The following is a 25,126-nucleotide window of genomic DNA, read 5'->3' as shown; positions in this document are numbered from 1 at the left end:
GACCTCATAAAAGAAGAGGTAGAAAAGAAAAGAAGTTACCTTCTAACAATTCCTCAAAGTCATCAACAAAGAATTCCCGTAATGGGGGCCTCTTCGGTCGTTTAAGAGTATTGACAAGCTGCTGAATTTTTGCTGATACCCGGCTACTTACTGGGACACCTGAAAAAATAGGAATCAGAGTGGAAATGAACAAACTCTGGAAGAAGTAAAATAACTTAAGAAAAATTTCCGAAACAATAGTGAATTTGTTTCCTGTAGTGGGGATACAGTGTAAGGCCTTATATATACTAGACAAATGTCTAAGCACTGACTTGTACCTCCAGTACTTCAAAAGCATTTTTAATCTTAAAATGGACTTTTGGAATCAAAACATTATTATAGCTCTGAAAACATGGAAAAATAGCCATAATTTTTAACATCTAAACATAGTATCTTATCAATTAATCCCAATCAATTTGGTTCAGATAAATCCAAGACCAGTGGTTTGAAGCTTAGGTGAGAATGTTAGTACTACCTCCGGGTGTGCTTCTGAGATGAGGGAGTACACAATGAGAAACACTGGACTACACAATATAGGAGTCAGAATTTACCTAATTCTGGAACTTGATAGATTTCAAAGATAACAGAAATTTTTAAATAATGACAAGAATAATATCAATGATCAGTTTCAACAATGGGTATGCCAGAGAATGAAAGCCAACTTGGTAGAATGCAAGGCAGCCAATTCTGTAAGAAATGGAACTGCTATGGTTTTAATTAAATTGATCTTTATGAAGAAGTAGTATTAGGGCTTCAACCACTCTGAGGACAGTATGACATTTGCTAAAGATATGGCCAGAACTAGGTATTTAATAGTGAATCACCCAGTCATCATAACAACATCAACAAACATTGAAGGTACACTGATTGTGGCATGTTGATACTGTTCTGTCATTTTTCATAAAGAAAAAAAAAGAATAATTTTACTGCCAGATTCTAACCTACATTTTATAACCCTGGCAGGAATATAACACAATTAAAGGAGAATACAGCAGAAAGTTCGTATCTGAGGCTTGCTGATTAGTACTCCATACTGGGAACTATTAATGTTATTATAATATCAAGATTAGAAATATGGGAACTAGGGGAACCCTTTTACTCTGTAAGTTAGCAAAGCACTGATAATTTATTTTCAATTTTGAGAAAAAAAGATACCTCCTTCTTCCAAAATCTGAGGCTATAACATTCCTATAAATCATTTTGTTTTTCCATTTAATTTCATGTTGCCCTCTGAAGTAGGCATTTAAGGTCTTAACACTTGAACTGTAAATCCTTAAAGACTCTAATGACTCAACCAACATTAGTTATACATTAGAAAAACATTAGCATCTAATTAAATCTTTATCTTCTGATGGCTAAATTACTATAATATTTACATTCTTTTTAATAAGGACAAATTCTTAGACAATTTGCGATGATTTACATTTTTCATGGTCAGGTCACCTTGTAAAAAAGTTCCTGAGGAATCTGATAAGCAGGACTGAAGGAACTAATGTGTATCTAGAAGCAGCACCTTCAGTCAGAAGGACTCATACTAATCATAGTAAGGACAAAAGCAGAATGTTCACACAGAAGGAAGCACCTCACTATAAGACATACCATCCCCAGTCTCCATGAGCTCAGCATTGCCATACTTTGGTGCTGTCCGGGATGTGGTAGAGCCCTGGGGCCTTTCCACTTGTATTGAGTGTTCTGAGGTGTATGTGGTTACATCAGGAGGTGCAGAATGGTTTTCTGTAAAGAAACACAGAAGACAATTTTCTGATGAACCTCATGGTCATTTCAAAGGCTAAGTAACAGGGCCTCAAAGATGTCTAGAAAATACTCTGACAAACTCATATAAAAAGATCACTTTGACCAATCATGGTGACACAAGCCTATATTCCTAACATATGGAAGCAGATGCAATGAAGACCATGAGTTTGAGGCCAGCCTGGACATATAGATGAAAGGATCATGTCTCATAAAACAAAGAAGAAAGATTACTCCAAATAAAAGTTGGCCACAAAACTCCCCAAAACAAAGGTGATTGATTTTAAGATAAATGTGTACATCTCTAGTGAAAAACTGGTTAAAAAAAATTCAGATTTCCTCACAGGAGCAACATCAATGAATCACTGTAGCATTTTAACTAGAGTAATGTCTGACCTGAGCAAAGGATCAAGTGTTATGAGCTATGTGCTTTTTCACAGAAATAAGTCACTTTTCTTGGTGTGACAACAGAGGCAGTAAATGACTCAAGCTTTGACCCAGAGAGCCTAGGACTTAAAGGGCAACACTGTTGATTCCAGGAGATCTCAGGATACATTTTAATCTCTCTGCACCTCAGTTTTCTTAACTACCAAATTGAAGCAATAATGGTGACACCTCTTTCGAGACTGGGTAGATTCAACAAATTAATACACGCAAAATTCTCAAGGTATTCCTGAAAAATGGTGAGAGACATCAAGAAATAGCTAACTATTTTAATTAAAATATGACTAATCCTAAGAAGTTGTATAATAAAGCTTATAATCTAATGTTTATTAAGTGTCATGCCATGGCTGTCCTAGTTAGAGATATTATGGCTGTGATGAAATACCATTACCAAAGAAACTTAGGGAGGGAAGGGTTTATTTGGTTTACACCTCCATATTGCTATTCATCATTAAAGGATGTCAGTACAGGAACTCAAGCAGGGCAGGAACCTGGAGTCAGGAGCTGATGCAGAGGCCACGGAGGTATGCTGCTTACTGGCTTGCATCCCATGGCTTGCTCAGCCTGCTTTTTTTATAGAATCCAGGACCACCAGCCTGGAGACAGCACCAACCACAATGGGTAGGGCCCTCCCTTATCAATCACTAAGAAAATGCCCTACAAGCTTGCCTATAGCCCTATCTTATGAAGGCATTTTCTTAATTAAGGTTCCCCTCCTCTCAGATGACTTTAGCTGTGTCAAGTTGACATAAAACTATCCAGTATACATGGCCAAGGAACTGAGCAAATATCCCCTACAGCATTCAGAATTAAGCTCTTAAATGGTTAAATGGCAAAAGAACAGTTTTTTTTATAATTATTCAAGCATTAAGAAGACCATGTCTAAGAGATGATCAATGAATTATACATATGTAAGTTCTAATAATGTATATCAGAATGCTAATTTTGATTTACTAAAGCATATTACATGGAAATTTTAGATTGCTTCCTTTACATGTTAAAAGTATAAAGTCTTGTGCTACTGAAAGTAACTGTGTTAGTCACTGTTCTATTGCTGTGAAGAGATATCATGACCAAGGCAATTCTTACAAAAGAAAGCATTTAATTGGGGGCTTGCTTACAGTTCCAGAGGCTTAGTCCATTATCATCACAGGAAGACCATGGCAGCAGGCATGGCAGGCAGGGTGCTGGAGAAGTAGTTGAAAGCTACATCATGATCTGCAGTCACGGAGAGTGTGCCTGGGCCCAGCATGGGCTTTTGAAACCGTACCTCCTAATCTTTCTAATCTTTGTGAACAGTGCCACCTTCTGGTGATTAAGCATTCAAATATATGAGCCTATGGGGGTCATTCTTACTCAAACCACCACAGTGTCATTCATATAGAAAAGTCTTTTTTCTTTGCCCACTTCAATCTTATACTAAGATTCTGTTTCATACAAGTTTTCATCAATAAAAGCACAAAAAAAACCCCTACATAGGACATGCTGTAAAGAGCACACACTTTCATGGCCAGAGAACTAAAACAAGAAGGTCAAGGCCACCCTATTGAACCTTAGCCACAAATGTGCACTTCAGGAAACAAGAGTTTTGGGGTTCTGCACATGTTCATGAGTGACACAAAACTCTCTACTGTGTTGGGAGTATTACAAATAAATTTTGTCAAGTAAGAAAAATATACAAATATCAGAAGTGTGGATAATGACTGAATTTCTACAGAAATTAGCTTGCACATGCTATATAACTCTGTTGGAGAAAGACTGATAGTTAAGAGAGAGTAATCTGCCTTCCTGAGGAAGCTTCAAATGGACACCCTGGGTTACCAACCTATCTGATCTACCAGAGTCATCCTGGGAGTCCTTAGTTCCAAATACTTGGACAAGAGGTTTGAGAAATATGCATAGGACTGAACTATATGGGTCCAAGTTCTGATATCAAGCTTCCATGTCTTTGTTTCCTAGTTTATAGACTAGAGGTGACACCTATCTTATACACACCTTGCACAGTTGGAGTGAAGGAAAAATGCATATGCCAGTGCTGTACTTCACTATCACTGGGTACACACACTTGTGTTGGAGGAAACATTCTCACCAACATGACATATATTGGTATAATTACCAGCTAGTTACCATCAGTTGGTTGTTTGGGGCTTGAATCACAGGATATTTTGTACAATCAAAGATGGCAACCGGCTCCTAAACAGACTATTGAGCACATTTCTTCTTAAGAGTACCTGATCTTTCATGGTCTGAATTCTCAGCTTTCAGCTCAACTCTCAGTAATCACAATTTGACTGTTAATTTAGGCTCAGGTACTTTGCAGATGATTTAATAAAAAACAATGCTATTGGGATGGACCCTGACCCACTAGAATTGATGGCCTTATCAGAAAGAGGGACCACTCCAGAGATGGCTCAGTGAATGACTGAGCAAGTCTGATGATATCAATTTGATCCCTGGAGACCAAAGGGAGTAAAGAAAGAACAGACTTTCAAAAGTTGTCTTCAGACCTCCACATGCACTCTATGGTGCACATGCACTCCCAACATGCATACCCAAACAAAGCAACAAACAAGAAATCAACTAATAGTTTTTAAAGAAAGAAAGAGGAATCAAGGTACAGACATAAACAGAGAAGAGACCATGTGGAGATTATAAAAGACATGGCTCCCTCCAAGCCAGGGAGAGAGGCATCTGAGAACTCAGAACTGCCTGTACCTTCACATCTCTAACTTCTAGGTCCCAGATCTGAGGGAACATAAATATTCCCTGTTCAAACCTCACAGTCTATGTGCTTTACTATTACAGCCAGATAAACTACCACACATCCTTATTGGCAATTTCTGAGAGTCTAGCTTAAAGAAGGTGTGCCTTTGTCAGGAATAGACATAGAAGTACTAGAAGGAGCAGCAGAAGGTAGGACATGCCACCCACTCACTCCTATGAGTGGGAGAAGGAAAAGAAAATCATCCAAGTTGCCCCTTTATCATCTTCAACTCTGTATTTATCCCTGTCACATCCCATTTGTGCTTTTGCCAAATAGGCCGTTGTTCATGTTTTCAAATGGTCTAATTCTCTAGAAACTCTACTACCTCATGGCCAGACATTATACTTTCAGGAGTATCTCACTACAAATAAAAACACAATGCATGCTAATGTGTGATAAACAAGATCTGAAAGACATCCTGTAAAAACAGCAACCACTAGGTTTGAGCATCCTACGTTCCAATTTGACTCAAGTTAGCCATGCAATTCAACACATATATCATTAGGGCTATCCAATAAGACTGTGCATTGAGCAGGATTCCCACTTCTTTGAGTGGGTGGATAATGATTCCAATTTATCTGATAGTGCAAAAAATAGGAACAATGACAGCTAGATGACTTCAAAGTGTTTCCAAATTCATTTATATGCTGGTTAGTTTTTATTATCAACTTGACATGTAACCTATAACACATGGAAGGAGGGAACCTCATCTGAAGAACTGTCTCAATTAGTAGAGAAGCCCACGTCCCTGTGCTGAAGAACTGTTTTGATTGATGATGTGGGAGGGCCCAGCCAACTATGGGAGGTAATATTCTCATGCAGGTGGTCTTGGGCTGTATATGAAAGTTAGGTGAGCAAGGCAGAGAACAAGCCAGTAAGAAGCATTCCTTCCATGGTTTCTGGTTCAGTTTCTGCCCTGATTTCTCTCAGTGATGAATTATTACCTGGAAGTGTAAGCTAACAATAAACCCTTTCCTCCCCAAGTTGCTTATAATCAGAGTATTTTATCACAGCAACAGGAAGAAAAGCAGGACAATTTATGTATCACCTTATCTCTTTTTCCTCAAGATCCTCACATTTGCCCTCACTACAGGATAAAGCCACCAGTGGCTTTAAATTAACTCTGTCACTCTAATGACATAGTACACCTGTTCTAATATACACCGGGACTCCTGCTTTATAGTGAGTTAACTATCTTTTCAAAGAATATTTTGAAGGTTCGTGCACATAACATCTGCTCCAGGAACACTTGTTGAGGAATGAGAAACAATAGTTCAGGTTGAAAGAGCAGGTTTAAAAAGTCAATGAAATGATTCCTAATGATACTCTGCTATACTCATGGATAGGGCCTAACATAATCGTCATCAGTGAGGCTTCACCCAGCAACTGACAGAGACAGATGCAGAGACGCACAGCCAAACATTAGGCAAAACTCGGGGAATTTTGCAGAAGGGGACGGGAGGATTATAGGAGCCAAAGGAGTCAAGGACACCATAAGAAAACTCACAGAATCAACTAACCTGGGCTCATAGGGGCTCACAAAGACTGAACCAACAACCAGGGAGCTTTCATGGGACTGATGTAGGACCTCTGCATATATGTTACAGTTGTGTAGCTTGGTATTCTTGTGAGACTCCTAACAGTAGGAACAAGGGCTGTCTCTTACTCTTTTGCCTGCTTTTGGGACCCTTTTCCTCCTACCGAGTTGCCTCATATAGTCTTATTATGAAGGGAAGTACCTAGACTTACTGCAACTTGATATGCTATGGTTGGTTGATATCCCTGGGAGGCCTGCCCTTTTCTGAAAAGAGAGGGGGAAGAAAAAATCGGGGATGGGGTGGGGGAGGGACTAGGAGGGGAAGAACGAAGGGAATGTAATATATGAGAGAAGAATAAATTTAAAAACTTATCAAATTAAGAAAGGGCAGGTTCAAGGTTTCAAATGATCATATGTTCTAGGCCAAAGGCCAAGAGGTCCCTATGAATAAGAAACACTTAAAGAATTCTCTTATCACAGGGATTCGTGTCTTTTAAGACAGCTCACTGTTCAGCTCAGATTCACAGGGCTTTTTGTTTTGACTGTGTATATGTTCATGTTCCATAGGAACACAGGCTCAATAAGTACACCTGCAGAGGTCAAAGGTTGATGTTGAGATGTTTGCTCTCATCAGATGCACTCCACCTTATTTTTTGAGACAGAATCTCTTCATTTCAGCTAGCTTTTGGCTATCCAAACTGTCTCTACCACATTTTACTTCAGTTAAAAATACTTATGGCCATACTCAGCCTTTTATATGGTTCCTGGGGATTTAAACTCAGGTCCTCATGCTTGCATGAGCAATCACTACAAACTGTGCAATCTCCCTAGTCCTCACAGAGCTTACAAAATCAAAAGAAAACTGACTCCCATCTTTCTAGGCCCATGCCAGAGGTTATCTGCTACTGCAAACTCTGCTCTTAGTGCTACCTCTGAGACCTTTACCTGTGTCCCCACAACAGCTTGTCAACTTCCCACAGGAAATTATTGGATCACCCATGCTGGCATCACTACTGCTCTTTTCAACTGGCATGAGTCCTTAAGAAATTGAAGTTAGAGAATGTTTAACAGGAAAATAGAGGATGCTGCAATTCAACTATTTTTATGAAAGTATATGCAAGCTATTTTGAATCAATTGGTACCAGCCATCTTAAGTCACTCACTGTCACGCCCTCAACATGGAAATCTTCAGTCTGTTTATAAACAGCTGTTTCTTGGCCATGATCAGTTTCAGGGTACTGGTTGGTGCTTGCTGGTGAACCTGCCTGAGTCAAATGGCTTCTTCCTTGATCTGACTTTGTCCTAGTCACATACTCTGATAGGCCACTTCATTCTGGCTGCATGGATTTATAGAATGTCCTCCTTAGATACTGGAGCTACAAAATATATCCAGACCACATCATCTATGCTCAACAAATATAGGCCAATTTAAAGTGTGAGTAAATATATGAATGAATACATTAGTGACTATTTCCAGAGAAGACCAAAGACGGGTTCTAACATCAGTTTCAAAGCTGCACTCTGTAATACTAACCTTAGGACTGCTAGTCCCAAGGGTTAACAACAGAACCCACTCATGAGCTGTATTATAATTATACTCCAGTCTTTACATCAATTCTAAAGAAAGAAAAAAAGCCTCAAATTTAGTATTAATATGTAGAATACAATAGCTTTAGTTCACTAATTGAGAATGAATAAAGAATTACTACTTCAAAGGAACCTAAATTTTTATTCTTTGAAAACCTTCAATCCCTAGAGTCCTGTGGATAATTCAACCACAACTGCTCAGTGAAAGCAAAAAAACAAAAAACAACAACAACAAAAAAAAAAACAAAAAACAAAAAAAACTGTGCCCACCTAAGAAAAGGATGCCTATGAGATAGGGCTATCAGACCACTCAGCCTACCTAGTCTACCCAGCTGTTTCAGATTCCTGGTAGGTTATGATCTAGGCCTCTACAAAACAGTATAAACCAAAATACTTCAAAAAGAATGTAGAGGAGATTTGAACAGAGAGGGAAAGCAGATTTCTCTGGAGTTCTGGAATTTAAACTTAAGAGTTGTCCAAACTGTGGGTGAGATTCAGACAAACCACAAGATTTGCAGGAACACAGACTGGCCACACCTCCTTTTGGTCAAGTGTAAATGCTCTTTAAAACACAACTGCATTAGATATAACATAACCCTACACAAAAGTTAACTCATGGTAATGGAAAGACAGAAGCACCCTTATGATGTCAAAGCACCCAGTCACTTACGATGTCAAAGTACTCTTATGATGTCTGCCAACCACTGCCTGTTCCAGGAGACTCAGTCAGCTTAAGTGCTCACTGAATCAATACCCTCTCCCCTTTGTAATTAACTGGATATTTACAGGACAGGATATTCCTCTGCAGTCTCCCCACAGTAGAAATAAAATAAAATAGTCTCTAAGAGTGACGCACCAGCAACTGATGTCTCAGCCCAAAGTGACATACTAAGGAAGATCTACCAAGACATGCAAAGTAGGACAGACACACATACAAATGATACACCTTATTACACCTAAGAAAAGACTGTATTCCTTTAACAGTTATTCAGCAACAGAACAACCATCTTCCAACATTGCTTCTGCTACAGACTGATCTCTCCTACTTGCTAAATAACTAATAGTCATTCACAACTGCTCTTAAAATTTGAATCTATAAAATAAACCAAGAGGAGGTTAGGTTAGAAAAGGCTGCTGTGTTTCTGTATTCAAGGATCTGAGAGTCAAGGTTGACTTTTACCGATTGTACAGTTCCCCACATGTTCTCCTTCATATTTGTGATATAGAAATTCCAGAAAGGTGTGATATACACATTAAGGCTAGGACTATTATTATTATTCCTCAATGTGGCTGTAGAAATCCAATGACACAGTACCATGGGATCATACAACCAAATAGGAACTGCTGCCAAGGACTCCCTGAGCATAGGCTAGATTAGGGGATCCTCTCTGCTTTTTGTTCTGTGTGAAGCCACAAAAAAGAATCTGAGAGACTCATGAGTGTAAAGTGTGAATGAATGTGTTACTACTTTCTAAATTAAATGCATTTAAAAACATAGAAAAATAGATGTCAGTGACTAGATATAATTTTATCTTGTATACCAATAAGGCATTCTTAAAAATTTGAGTGCTAATTTCCTCTAGAGTAGAATGTGAAGAGGATGAAGGGTTAGTATACTTTTGGAGCCAAGAAGTATTATTTGGATTTTAACAAGTCAAAGTAAAATGTATTTTGAAAAATCACATCGTAGAATCATTTCTAGTCCAAATTCATGTTTTAACCATCCTGCTGGGACAATGGAGGACTGGACACATAACATTGACCACCGCTGACAGTTTCCATTCTGTCTTTCATTATCTTATAAGATTTAACAAGTCAAAGTAAAATGTATTTTGAAAAATCACATCATAGAATCATTTCAAGTCCAAATTCATGTTTTAACCATCCTGCTAGGACAATGGAGGACTGGACACATAACATTGGCCACCTCTGACAGTTTCCATTCTGTCTTTCATTATCTTATAAGATTCATATTTTTCAGTTTGCTTTTGGAGTAAAATAGTTTAAAATTCTAAAATGTGGATTGACAAACTATGAGTAGTTGTTTACCTGGCCCCTGATTTTAGAAATATTAGCAAATAGATGTGTCTTTGTGTTTGTAGCTTCTTTTGTAATTGAGGCACCATGTTCAGCAACTGGCAGCAGTATATGGGTACAGAGCCTAAAATATTTACATCTGTCCCTTTATAAGAAAAATTTGCTGAGCTGCTCTAAAATTATAACAACTAACTTCAATACCACCCTAGTTGAGAGGGATGGGACATTAGGGGATCCTAGCCCTTAGCAGCCAGGCTGTGGCAACATCACCAATTTCAGTATATATGTGCTATTTTAAGGGAATTATGTTTGAAAAGTACAAATATTTGGATGGTTACAGATAAATAAACAAGAGTAATTTATAATAGTGTCTATTCAAACTCTCCGAATAAATTTCCGTAATAAAGCAGACTCCCCAATCAAAACATTCAACTGCCAGGCTCTTGCTCATTATGTAATAATGCATCACTGGGGTAGATAAAGATTTTTATAAATTCATTTTTGTTGATTTTTCATTTATTTATGTTTACATTCACATATACTGGTGTGCAACTTATGTAGGAATGCACATATGAGGGGACAGAAGTTGATACTAGGTATCTTTTGTCCATTGATCTAACCTTATTTTTTTGGGATAGGGTCTGTGATAGCTATTCTTGGTTGTCAAACTAACTACATCTGGAATTAACAAAAACCCAAGTGGCTGTGTACACCTGTGAAGGATTTTTCTTAATTAAATCATTTGAAATAGGAAGACCCATCACCTTTAATCCAGATCTTTTGGAGGAGGGAAATCCACCTTTAATTTGAGCAACACCTTATGGTGGCAGGACTATATAAATATATAAAGGAGGTAGAAGAAAAGAGCTTTTGCTCTTTGCCTGGTTGCTCTCAATCTCACTAGCAAGTTCATTCCTTCACTAGCATTAGGGTCTACTTCTTCAAGATTCCAATGTATAAACACCAACTGAGACATCTAGTCTTGTGGACTGAACAACTACCAGATTCTTAGACTTTCAAGTTGTCAGACAGCCATTGTTGGACTAGCTGAAACACAACTTGTAAGCCATCCTAATAAATCCAATATGTGTACATGTGTACACACATACACACACATTCATTCTATAAGTTCTAGAACCTTGACTAATACAAAGTCTCTTTTAGAATCAGGAACTCACCAATTACCCATATTGGCTGCTCAGTGAGCTCCAGGAATCTATTTCTGACTCACTAGGATACGGATTATAGACAGAGGTTACCAGACCCAGCTTTATTACATGGTTGCTGGAGATCCAAACTCAGGTCCTGATGCTTACATGGCAAGCACTTATCAACTAAAATATCTCCCCAGCTCAATCTCTTATCTTCTTAGCAGAGATGGATACAAGAATTTTTATGAGAATTCAGTAATACAAACAGTATATACTAAATGTAACATTCATGTCAACTGAATTCTAAAACATTTTGGGAAAATCAATTACTTTTATAAAGATTGGGTTAATAAAAATGTACTGTCAACATACTCTGTGACAATGTTGTCAGATGAAGGCATTATCAAAAGGTTACAGAGGCTTAAAACAAGTTCATGTGAAAGTCTAATTTCATATATATATATATATATATATATATATATATATATATATATAGAGAGAGAGAGAGAGAGAGAGAATGCAGTCTGCTTTTGAATGTACAACATAATACTATCTATTTTGCTTTGTTCTTAGTTCTTACTCTATGACTATATTAATACAATATGTGTTCAATTTCCCTAGTTATGTTATCTAAATAACTCCTATATTTTACTCAACATTTTATCAAATATAAATCTTGGAGTTTAAAAATCATTCAATTAAATATACTGGCTAGTCTAAGTTACATTTCTCAACTTTTCATTCTGATAAAATTTTATAGAGCATTACACCTTCATTTCTAACTAAGGTTCTTTCTTTTTTATTTTGTGATATTTAGGATTGAACTAAAGTCACAAAAAGAGAACACTGAGCTATAATGCCTAGTCTTAAGGTACTTAATAAATACTTTCCAATAATTACCATGAGTGATTCAGAGTCATTCGAGGGCTGGTAAGTGCCTCAGTGGTACAGAACTTGCCCTAGGTTTCATGTCCAGAAAAGCAGTTGCCCTGGTTATAGTAATGGACAGAAGGCCAGCAAGTCAGCCAATGGATTATTCTGCCAGTAATGTAGGAAGTCAGAACATCAGGTCTGACTCCTTGTACTAGCAGTCTACACAGTGTCAGAATTTAGCACTGTCAGGTTTGAGGCTTTGCTGTCAGGATCATCAATTGGAGAGTAACAAGTATATCTTACAAAATATACAGCAAGTACCACATGAGAAAGTAAAAATGATGGTCCAGAAGAGAATTTTTGATCCTATAGTAAGCCATCCTGACTTACCAAAATACATGGGAGATGTCGTAGGTGTGTACTCAATGAAATTTGCAGAAAAAAATACACAAGAACTGGAGATTTTTGCTTTAACAAAAGAGGAGAATACCCATTTGAAGAGAGACTGTGTGCTTGTTATCTCTTGGCTTTTTCATCTATATACAAAAGAAGTCTCTACAGGCTCCACAAGAAGCAACTTGCCCAAAAGGATCAAACTTGATTTTGGAGTTTAGTTTGTCTTAAGCTTTGTCAAACATGTATATGTAGGCACACACCCATGTTATTTTCTTTCTTGTTCCCAAGCTTTTGATGATCTCAGCAAAAGGTCAAATGCCGCCAACTTTGACTTTTTTTTTTTAATCTCTGGAATGAAGTATTCTAATTCTCATCAGGTTCCATTAGCTTGCCTTTGCCTAAAAAAAATGCCAATTCCTATAGATAAGTCCCAGATATTCTAGGAACTTATCCTTGTGCCAAATGAGAAATAACTGAAATGTCACACATTCAGGAGTTATATTTAGATCACATTGAGCCTTGGTGTATATGAGTAATGCAACCTTTTATAGTTTGGATAAATTTAATTCTGCATGCTATAATTTCCCCCCAGTATTTCAAGTGTAAACTCACAAAGGGAAAGCCAAAGGCAGTGATTAATTTGTTCAGAAATATGTGGTCCTCTTAGTAAGATTCTGAGAACTTTCTTAAAAGAACAAAAGCAGATAATATAATCACTTCCATTTGACAGTTGGTGGTTAACCTCTCTGCTCAGGTACCATGTACAGCTGAGAGCCTCAGCAGCCATCCTAGGCTCCAATAAGCAAAAATGAATTGTGCTGTCTAAATATATTTGATGGTGACATTTATATACAATGTTTAATTTTCTGATATTTCAAATGTAAGCTATTAGGTACACTGGTAATTTTCTTTAAAATTTGTTAAACTGAAGTAATATCACTTTGAAAGGATCATTGCTTGTTGAGAATGTTCCTATATTCTACTTTTTACTTGCAACAGTTCTGAGAGGAACAAGGGCAAGAAATTATGGTTCACATTTTTTTCCCTTCACTGAAAAAGTGACTTCAAGATCCCAGTGGTTATTAATGAGAGAACTTAAAGTAGATGCTGCTCTTCAGGCAATGGACCAAACAAACTCATTTGGATACAAAAAGGTCAATGCTTTTAACTTTGTTCACTGAGTTCAAATGGGGTGAAGCCTAAAACGTGAGTTTGAAATAACTTTGCCTGTCCATCAAGTACTTAAAGAGCCACATTCTAGGTATCTGAGATGACTACGCTATGTTTAACTCATTCATTCCACTTCCTGTTTCCTGATATGGAAAGGTATTCCTGCAGTATTGCAGGTGTGACTTGGAAGGACTGCATCTGTATCTCACTCATACTCTCAGTATAAATAACAGTGTAAAATGCAACTGCCTCCAAGTACCTGGCTGTTTATTTGGCGGCATCATGATGGAGAGACCATACTGGATCTTATTCAAGCAATTTACTTTGTGAAAACCTCTTACCATTGAATTGTTTGAGCATCTTAATCCACAGAAAACAATGGATGAGAAAAGAGATCTAGACGTCTTACTTCTGCCCTGAGAGTGAGGACTAGACTGGGACACAGTATGTAACAAACACATGGACCAGAATGATAGTGTCATCCACACATTTCATACAACTAATTACTCATCTAACATGTTTCCCCTAATTATTGCTTACCTATTTTCCTAAACTATTTTCATATGCCCCGCGGTCATGTTTCTGACCTTGTGGGCTTAAGATTTTTATTTTCCATTATGTATATGAATCTGGGGATAGATGCATATGAGTATAGCTGCCTGTGGAGGCCAGAAGAGGCTGCTGGATCCCTTGGAGTTGAAGTTACAAGGAGTTGCGAACAGTTCAATGTGCTGGCAACAAAACTCAGGTCCTCTGCAAGAGCAGTATGGGCTTTAAACTGCTGGGTCATCTTTCTAGCCCATCTTCTACTTTTTCTAATCTACATAGCCTTCCTCATTCTAGAACCTACATACAGAATAGTATGGCATACCTAAATAATCTGAATGTCTTTGTCAGAAAGCATCAAGTCCTTCAAGTTCCTCAAATGACCCCCTAAGTAACAGCAACTGTATTTTATAATCTGTGTCTATACCAGCACCACAATTTCACTGGGTAGTATATTTAGCACAAAATACAAACATGTAAGTAGATGTGGCTGCAAGATTTCCTAATGAATAAGAATGCATTCAAAGACCACACAAAGCTGGCAGAATTCTTCCTACAAGAGACTGAGATGTTGAATAACCATAAAGCAAGACCTTTAGAAATGTTTAGTCCAAAGCAATAACCCAGGTGTCCAATATATCCTATAACCAAAGCATTCCTAGAGAACAAACCAACACTCAGTGCTAACTCAGGTTAATGACAAGAGCAAATCAGACAACAGCAAAGGCAAAGGCACCCAGTCCTCCAGGCTACGTGCATCTCACTCACCTATGTGTGTCTGGGCCATGACGTCTGCCAGCCGGTGCGCTGCCCCACTGCCCCCACTTTGAGTAGAGGAGGAGGATGTGGTTGATGTAGTAGAGCCATGGATGGCCTGGCTGATCCAATGCTCCATGTTGATGCTGCCTTGGCTAGAGGTCGGGGTTCCCTGGGAATCACCCTGCACTGAGCCTTCGTCTTCTGAACCGGAAGAGGTATCTGTTTTCAAGAAGAGATTTGATTTTTTAAACAGTGCAACAAAGATGATCATCCATCTCACTGCCTTTCTTATACACTGCCAAAAGATTTACTCCAGATCATATAATAACTGTCCAATGACTTTTGGCTTGAAACATTCTTGAAAAGTTATTCCACTCTTCAAATGATGCAACTTTTATATATAGTAAATTTCATAACTAAAATAGCATAAGTATGCTATAGGACATTTACCTGGACATTAAAATACTAGGCAAAGATACTTATTTTCTCAAGAGTAACTGTTTAGGAAGAAGCCAGTATCTTCTTTTTCACATCCACTAAGTTATAGGATGGGGCACAATTTTCTAAGACATGCTTGAGCTGCTTCCACATGTTTACAAATAGGTTTGCTGTGATTCCTTGGAAGTTCAAAATACTTTCTCAATTGTGATTTATTTTTAGGCTTACTATGAGTACAACATACCTATGAGGCTCCTCAGACTTTGAGCTTTTGATGAAGAAATGGCAGCTAAAGAAGAACCCACTTTAAAGTATACATACCCTACCTTCTTCTCCAATAACCTATCTACTCTGTGATCTCTGACTTTTCCTCTGGTGCTCATTACACACTTTCATAAGATCACATTTTATGTTCAATGAAAGTCTATTCACTTTTTTTTTTCTTTTGGTTTTTCGAGACAGGGTTTCTCTGTGTAGCTTTGCGCCTTTCCTGGAACTCACTTGGTAGCCCAGGCTGGCCTCGAACTCACAGATATCCGCCTGGCTCTGCCTCCTGAGTGCTGGGATTAAAGGCATGCGCCGCCGCCGCCGCCGCCGCCGCCGCCGCCGCCACCACCACCCGGCAAAAGTCTATTCACTTTTAAAGCATTCATTTACTACAAAATGTTTTCACATTTAGTTGTTTTATCTTTCTATCTGAAAAAAACCTGAGATAACCTAAGGAAAATGTACATTATTCATGAAAATTAATAGATATATTTTCATTCAATGAGAGATCAGTTAGCAGCCAATGGTTAAGAATGAATGACTGTAGTGTTTGTTATCTAACCTACAGTGTAAGAATGACTTAGGATCTTACCTAGAGGGGAGTTATGTGAAATAAAAAGAAACAAGAAGGCTTAGAAATAGCTCTGAAATATGTAACAGGAAAGAGCAGAAACAGCATCATTAAGAATAGCTACACTATTTTATCATAACCCACGCTCTCTATATTTTTGTTAGAAATACATCAGAAAAACAAGAATATTAGAAAATTTCTCTCCCATTTTGCCTTTTAGCATATAATTTATATACAGTACTATTTATATAAAGTGAAGCTTAAATATTTTATCTATATTTATTCTTAAGACTTTGGGAGGTCCTTAAATGCATATATTAATGCTATGTATAAGCTTCTCCCCAGATGCTCTTCATATGTCCCTTTCTAGTCAATATTTCATTTCCTATTCGACCCCATACCACCTTTCAATATAAAACTATAGGATACAGAGACAAAATCCTCCAGAATATATTAGTTAAACAAGCAACATACAAGACAGTTGATACACTATGACCAAGGGGCTAGAATTAGACAAACTAAAACCCACAATTAAAGTTGATGTTAACATTTACAAGTGAATTAATGTTACTAATGCACTAAAAGAATGGCAAAATGTGACATCCTCTAAGACCACAAAAAGTATTTGATCTCAGGATGAAAACATTCAACAAACTAGGAATATAAGGAATATTTCCTTAAACTGTTAAAAGTCCATCAGTAAAAATCCACAGCTAGGACTACATCTAATAGTAAACAACTAAAAGCATTCCTCCTAAGACTAAAAATGAGGCAAGAAAATCTTTCTTTCAACTTCTAGTCAACCTTATCTAGAAGGTTATGGTCAATGAAACAAACTAATAAAACTAAGTTACAAACACCCAGATTTCTTTTTTTTTTTTAAGTCTTTATTCACAGACGATGTAATCTTATAGGTGGGAAGGTAGTACAAATACTCGAAAATTCTCAATTACTGAGAAATGGGCTCGTGGGCTCTTTGGGTACAATGATTTAGTGCACGAGAAGGTTATTTCCCTCTGGTGTTTTCCCAGGACCTTCTTAGTTCCTGTGGGAATATGCTGTTATAAAAAGTGAGACTAGAGGCTACAATTACCCTGATACCCAAGCCACACAAAGATGCAACAAAGAAAGAGAACTACAGACCAATCTCCCTCATGAACATTGATGCAAAAATACTCAACAAAATATTGGCAAACCGAATCCAAGAATACATCAAAACAATCATCCATCACGACCAAGTAGGATTCATCCCAGGGATGCAAGGATGGTTCAACATACGGAAATCAGTCAATGTAATACACCATATAAACAAACTGAAAGAAAAAAAACACATGATCATCTCCCTAGATGCTGAAAAAGCCTTTGACAAAATCCAACACCCCTTCATGATAAAGGTCTTAGAAAGAATAGGAATACAAGGAACATTTCTAAACATAATAAAAGCAATTTATAGCAAGCCAACAGCAAACATCAAATTAAATGGAGAGAAACTCAAAGCGATACCACTAAATTCAGGAACAAGACAAGGCTGTCCACTCTCCCCATATTTATTCAATATAGTACTAGAAGTCCTAGCTAGAGCAATAAGACAACAAAAGGAGATCAAAGGGATACAAATTGGCAAGGAAGAAGTCAAACTTTCACTATTTGCTGATGATATGATAGTATACATAAGTGACCCCAAAAACTCTACCAGGGAACTTCTACAGCTGATAAACTCCTTCAGTAAAGTGGCAGGATACAAGATCAACTCAAAAAAATCAGTAGCCCTCCTATACACAAATGATAAAAGGGCTGAGAAAGAAGTCAGAGAAACATCACCCTTTACAATAGCCACAAATAATATAAAATACCTTGGGATAACACTAACTAAACAAGTGAAAGACCTTTTTGATAAGAACTTTAAATCTCTAAAGAAAGAAATTGAAGAAGATATCAGAAAATGGAAGGATCTCCCATGCTCATGGATAGGTAGGATTAACATAGTAAAAATGGCAATCTTACCAAAAGCAATCTACAGATTCAATGCAATCCCCATCAAAATCCCAACACAATTCTTCACAGACTTGGAAAGAAAAATACTCAACTTTATATGGAAAAACAAAAGACCCAGGATAGCTAAAAGAATCCTATACGATAAAGCAACCCTTGGAGGCATCACCATCCCGGACCTCAAACTCTACTATAGAGCTATAGTAATAAAAACAGCTTGGTACTGGTATAAAAACCGACATATAGACCAATGGAATCGAATTGAAGACTCTGACATTAATCCATGCACATATGAACACCTGGTTTTTGACAAAGGAGCCAAAACTATACAATGGAACAAAGAAAGTATCTTCAACAAATGGTGCTGGCATAACTGGATGTCAATATGTAAAAGATTACAAATAGATCCATATCTGTCACCATGCACAAAACTCAAGTCCAAGTGGATCAAAGACCTAAACATAAATCCAGTTACACTAAACTTAATAGAAAAGAAGATAGGAAGCACTCTTGAACGCATTGGCACTGGAGACCATTTCCTAAATAAAACACCGACAGCACAGACCCTGAGCACAACCATTAATAAATGGGACCTCTCAAAACTGAGAAGCTTTTGCAGGGCAAAAGACACAGTCAATAAGACAAAAAGACAGCCAACAGATTGGGAAAAGATCTTCACCAACCCCACATCTGACAGAGGATTGATCTCCACAATATATAAAGAACTCAAGAAACTAGACATCAAAGCACTGAACAGTCCAATTAAAAAATGGGCTAAAGAGCTAAACAGAGAATTCACAAAACAAGAACTACAAATGGCTGAAAGACATTTAAAGAAATGCTCAACATCCTTAATCATCAGAGAAATGCAAATCAAAACGACTCTGAGATACCACCTTACACCTGTTAGAATGACTAAGATCAAAAACACCAATAACAACCAATGTTGGAGAGGATGTGGAGCAAAGGGAACACTCCTCCACTGTTGGTGGGAATGTAAACTTGTACAACCACTATGGAAATCAGTATGGCGGTTTCTCAGAAAATTAGGAATCGAACTACCTCAAGACCCAGCCATCCCACTCTTGGGCATATACCCAAAGAATGCTGATACATACCATAAAGATACATGCTCAGCTATGTTCATAGCAGCACTATTTGTAATAGCCAGAACCTGGAAACAACCTAGATGCCCATCAACAGAAGAATGGATGAAAAAAATGTGGTATATATACACAATGGAGTACTACTCAGCAGAGAAAAACAATGAAAGCATGAAATTTGCAGGCAAATGGATGGAACTAGAAAAAATCATCCTGAGTGAGGTAACCCAAACCCAGAAAGACAGTTATGGTATGTACTCACTCATTGGTGGATTCTAGATATAAAATGAACAATCAGACCACAACCCATAGAACCATAGAGGCTATATATATAGCATGGAGGTCCCTAGGACAACTGTGGCATATAATAAATTTCAGTTTTACTCAATTATTGAAAAAAAATAGCCAAATGAATGGAAACACATGAACTATGAACCAAAGACTGAGGGGCTCCCAGCTGGATCAGGCCCTCTGAATAGGTGAGACAGTTGATTGGCTTGATCAGTTTGGGAGGCATCTAGGCAGTGGGACCAAGTCCTGTGCTCATTCCATGAGTTGGCCGTTTGAAACCAGGAACTTATGCAGGGACACTTGGCTTAGTCTGAGAGGAAGGGACTGGACCTCGCTGGACTGAGTCTACCAAGTCGATCACAGTTCTCGGGGGAGGACTTGTCCTGGAGGAGGTGGGAATGGAGGGTGGGCTGGGGGTAAGGGGAGGGCGTGGGAGGGGGGAGAATAGGGGAACCCATGGCTGATATGTAGAACTGAATGGTATTGTAAAATAAAAAATATATATCACAAAAAAAAAATATATAAAAAAAAAAAAAAAAGAATACACACATCAAAAAAAAAAAAAAAAAAAAAGTGAGACTAGTCAAGCTTCTTTGGCTCCCTATCTTCCCATGGGATTTCTCCCTCTTAAACTCACTCTACCATCTACCATACTTTGGCATAACTAGTAAGCCCTCACCACAGGCAAGCAGATACCATGCTTCTTAAGTTCCCTAACTGTGACTTATGTCAGCCTTTTAAAATATTTTTAAATAAAGCACACAGCAACAAGTATTTCACTAGTCACATAAAACACACAAACATGGCAAAGGGAAAGTAAATAGGCCACTACTTCTAACCATTTTAGATAAATGGTTAGTAAATCTGTGGACCAAATCACACCCACTGCCTGTTTTTGTGAATTTTTACTGGAATACAGTACTTCCATCCATTGGCATACAACAATGGCTGCTTTTACACTACAACAGGAGAGTTGAGGAGCTGAGAAAGCCTAAGGAAGCTAAAATACTGTCTCACATTCCACAGGTAAAGCCTAGTGACTCCTGTTTCAGGTCACCATCTGAATTGATTGACCAATTCACTTGGTTTCTTCCACAACAATATAGGATACTAGTATTATAAAGATTTAAGGATTTACAGATAAATATATCTGTATGTATGTGTATATACATATATATCTGTCTAGCAGAAGAAAGATCTAACTTCAATTATAACTAAAAGGTATAATATTTTCTATATGGATAAATAATTGAGTATAATTTTGTAAGGCTTTGAGTAATCAGAGTTGAGTCTTGATGATACATAATGATGTTAAAATTTCCCTTCCAAGTTAAACTCATATACTATTTTTGGAGTTTGGTTCATGAAATTGTTACTTCCTGGGTATATACCTGAAGGACTCTATGTCAACACACTACAGATATTTGTACATCCTTGTTTATTGTAGCAGAAGTCACAATAACCGGGTTATAGATTCAACTTATATGCCCATCAATAAATGAATGAAAAATGTGGTTAAATATACACAACAGACTTCTATTCAGCTGCAAAAAAAGAATAAAATGAGGACATCTAGAAGAAAATGGTCAGAGAAGTAGAGTTCATTATGTTAAGGGAAATAAACCAAACAACTAAAGGAGGAACACTGCAGGTTCCCATTCATATACAATATCTAGATGTGTGTGTGTGTGTGTGTGTGTGTGTGTGTGTAGGACATGAAGGCAGAAAAAGAACTATAGAGGAGAAGATAAGAACTAAAGTGGGACGAATAAGAGAGTAATGGGATATGTGTGACATAAAAGGAAAAGAGTGACAAATTTGGGAATGAATGGGATAAAATGAGAGGCAGAAGGGGATCGCGGAGGGGGATCAAAAGGACTCTGAGGAGGAGGAGGAATAACAGCAATTTAATGTGAAGATGCTTTAATGAGATCTATTATTTTGTATTCTGACTTTTAAATTTTTTTTTAAAGACTGCTGTTGCTGAGATAGTTATCAATTAATTCTAAGGCAGATAAAACACACATTTAAGAAGCAGAAATATTGAAGGTGTTGCTCACCTGGGGGTGTGTAGGCATCCATGGACGTCTGTACAACCAAGGATCTTCGTTTGGAAGGCATGGGCACTGCCATCTTCCTTTCTTTGTGTTTAGCAAGAGCTGCCTGGACAGCTTCTGTATGAACATCTGAAACCAAGACAGAGCCCAATTATTCTACCATTCAGACCAACCCTCTGTCCCTGTGGTACATGAGATCTTTGTACTTATGTGAAAAAATAAATGGGTAAATGAAAGCAAAGTAGTTAGTCCCACCAGTCTGAAATCCCCAGTAGATAGAAACATTTAGATTCATTCACTTTATTAGCATTCAATCTTTATAAACAAAACAATGGCTCTAAATTACTCATGGCTTTTCATAGAGTAAATGGACCTTGACCATTACAGGTCATGTGTTCAAGCTTGATAATTTTTTTCAATATCCCATTAGAGGAAGAATATGTGCCTCATAACTCATAATCGGAAAGTATAAGCTACAATCCAGGCACCGTGTTAGACATTTTATAAATATTAACCCATGATATAAATTCCACACATTATTGAATGCCAAATTTATGTTTATTTTTCTCCACTGCTAGAGATAGAAGGCAAGATGCTGCATACACTGGCAAGAGCTCTAACACTGAACTACATCCCTAGCCTGAATGCATCCTTTGTAAAACAGCATCGTCACTAAGGACTTGGGGTCAGGAGACAGTAGGAAACACTGAGTTACACTGAGCAATTATTTTTTTTCTGTAACAAATTTTGACAAATTATTTACTTGGTGAGAACTATCGGGTATAATTCAGTTTTAGTGAAAATAGATTTTTTTCCTTGCAATTTATTCTAATTGAGGATTCTCCCCATACCTCCTCCCAGATCCTCCTGATTATCCATTCACCCAAATCCACACCCTTTCATTTTCTCTCTCTCAAAATACAAATAGGTATCTAAAAATAATAATGGAAAATAAAAACAAAGAAACCAGAATAGGACAAAACAAACAGAAGGAAAAAATGCCTAAGAGAAAGCACAAGAAACACATATAGATGCAGAGATGCACACTTTCACAAACAGAAATCCCACATACGAGAAACCATAATATATACACAAAAGACTTGTAAATAAAAAAGAAAAAAACATGCCCAGACAAGGAACCTCCAAAAATGGCATCAAGTTTCTGTTGGCCATTTACTGTTGGACACATGGTCAGTCCTTAAGAATGATTTATACACCCAGTGAAACTCCATTGGAGAAAACTAATTTTTCCTTTGTGAGTAGTTATCAATTGAAGAGATCTTCTGGGATGAGGGCTTGTGTCCACTTTCCCTCTCAGTGCTGAAACCACATTAGGCTTGGGCCTGTGCTTGCTGTCACAGTCTCTGTGAATTAATATGTGCATCAGTCCCACTGTGTTCAGGAGACCTTGTTTCCGTTGGTGTCATTTATCCTCACTGGCTCTTATAATCTTTTTGTCTAGTCTTCCACAGATTCCTAAAGCTCTGAGGAGAGGAATTTGATGGAGACATCCCATTTAGAACTGAGTGTTCCAAGTCTCTCACTCTCTGCATATTGCTCCATTGTGGGTCTGTTTTTGTTCCCATATCTATTGCAGGTGAAGCTTCTCTAATGATGGCTGAGCAAAGACACTGTTCTACGAGTATAGTAGAATGTCCTTAGGAATCATTTTATTGCTGTGTTCCTTTGGGGACATGCCTGTCTTAGTTGCTGTTCTATTGTTATGAAGAGACAACATGATCACTACAACTCTTATAAGAGAATACATTTAACTTGAAGGCTTGCTTATACTTTCAGAGGTTTAATCCATTAGCATCAAAGCAGGGAGCATGGCAGCAGGCATGGTGGGGAGGGAGGGAGGGAGGGAGGGAGGGAGGGAGGGAGGGAGAGAGGGAGGGAGAGAGAGAGAGAGAGAGAGAGAGAGAGAGAGAGAGAGAGAGAGAGAGAGAGAGAGAGAGAGCAAGCACCTGTGTGGTCTGGCATATGCCCTTGAAAACTCAAAGCCCACCCCCTAGTGATACACTTGCTCCAACAAGGCCACACCTCCTAATCCTTCTAAAGCTATCAATGAGTTCCACTCCAGGATGACTAAATAAATGAGCATTTAAATAAATGAGTCTATGGGGGCCATTCTTATTCAAACCACAATACCCAAGAATGGTATACCTAGATCTTGAGGTAAATCTATTCCCTGATTCCTGAGCAATCACTACAGTGATCTCCATAGTACCTGTATAAGCTTGTAAACCCACCAGCAATGAATGAGTGTTACCCTTACTGAACATCCTCAATAGTATGAGCTCTCATTTATTTTATTTATCTTGGCCTTTCTGACTAGTGTCAGATGAAATCTCAAAGTAGTTTTGATTTGCATTTCCCTGACGACTAAGTATGTTGAACATTTCTTTAAGTGCTTCTCAGCCATTTGTATTTCCTCTTTTGACAATTCTCTGTTTAGATCTATATCCCATTTTTTAATTGGATTATTTGGGTTTTTTTTATTTGAGTTCTTTAAATATTTCAGATATTAGTCCTCAATCAAATGTGCAGTTGGTTAAAAGAAAAATCTTTTCCCATTTTGCAGGCTGATACTTTGTCTGAATGATGGTATACTTGCCCTAAAGAAGCTTTTCAGTTTCAAGAGGTCCCATTTATTAATTATTGACGTTAGTGCCTTCAGTATGGGTATTCTCTTCAGGAAGTCGTCTCCTGTGCCAGTGAGTTCAAGGGTATTCTCCAACTTTCCCTCCTATCAGACTTAATGTATCTGGTTTTATGTTGAGGTCTTTGATCCATTGGGCTTGAGTTTTGTGCAGGGTAATAAATATGGATCTATTTGCATTTTGCTACATTCAGACATCCAGTTTGACCAGCATAATTTGTTGAAGATGTCTTTTTCCAGTGTATATTTCTCGCTTTTTTAATTAAAAAAAAAAAAAAGAAATCAGGTGTCCATAGGTTTGTGTATTTATGTCTGGGTCTTTAATTCAATTCCATTGATCAGAATGTCTGTTTTGATGTCAATAGCATGCTGTTTTTATTACTATAACTCTGGTACAATTTGAGATTGGGGATGCTGATATCTCCAGCAGTACTTTTATTATTTAGTATTGTTTTAGCTTTTGTGTGTGTGTGTGTGTGTGTGTGTGTGTGTGTGTGTGTGTGTGTGTGTGTGTTTCCATATGAAGATGAAAACTGTCCTTTCAAGTTCTGTGAAGAACTGTGTTGGAATTTTGACAGGGATTGCATTGAATCTGAAGACTGCTTTGGTAGGATGGCCAATTAAATTGTATTAATCCTACCATCCTATGAGCATTGGAAATCTTTCCATTTTCTGTTATCTTCTTCAGGG

General features: G+C 37.7%; 1 protein-coding gene across 8 annotated transcripts in view; it reads right to left on the bottom strand.

The window, feature by feature from the left end:
* Dip2c (disco interacting protein 2 homolog C) overlaps window positions 1-25,126 on the bottom strand; it is a 417,859-nt gene that overhangs the window by 146,724 nt on the left and 246,009 nt on the right. For all 8 annotated transcript variants that reach the window (XM_015998738.3, XM_015998740.3, XM_015998739.3 and 5 more), the window contains 4 exons: window positions 21,778-21,903; window positions 15,065-15,274; window positions 1,639-1,773; window positions 40-159 (listed from right to left, as the gene is read on the bottom strand). In XM_015998738.3, the coding sequence (XP_015854224.1) occupies window positions 40-159; window positions 1,639-1,773; window positions 15,065-15,274; window positions 21,778-21,903 (591 nt within the window). The remainder of the gene's footprint in view (window positions 1-39; window positions 160-1,638; window positions 1,774-15,064; window positions 15,275-21,777; window positions 21,904-25,126) is intronic.

The sequence above is a fragment of the Peromyscus maniculatus genome, chromosome 5, assembly GCF_049852395.1.
Source record: "Peromyscus maniculatus bairdii isolate BWxNUB_F1_BW_parent chromosome 5, HU_Pman_BW_mat_3.1, whole genome shotgun sequence".
In the NCBI taxonomy this organism is placed as follows: domain Eukaryota; kingdom Metazoa; phylum Chordata; class Mammalia; order Rodentia; family Cricetidae; genus Peromyscus; species Peromyscus maniculatus.
Note: the sequence above shows the minus strand (reverse complement) of the source record. Positions and strands in the feature narration are given on the sequence as shown.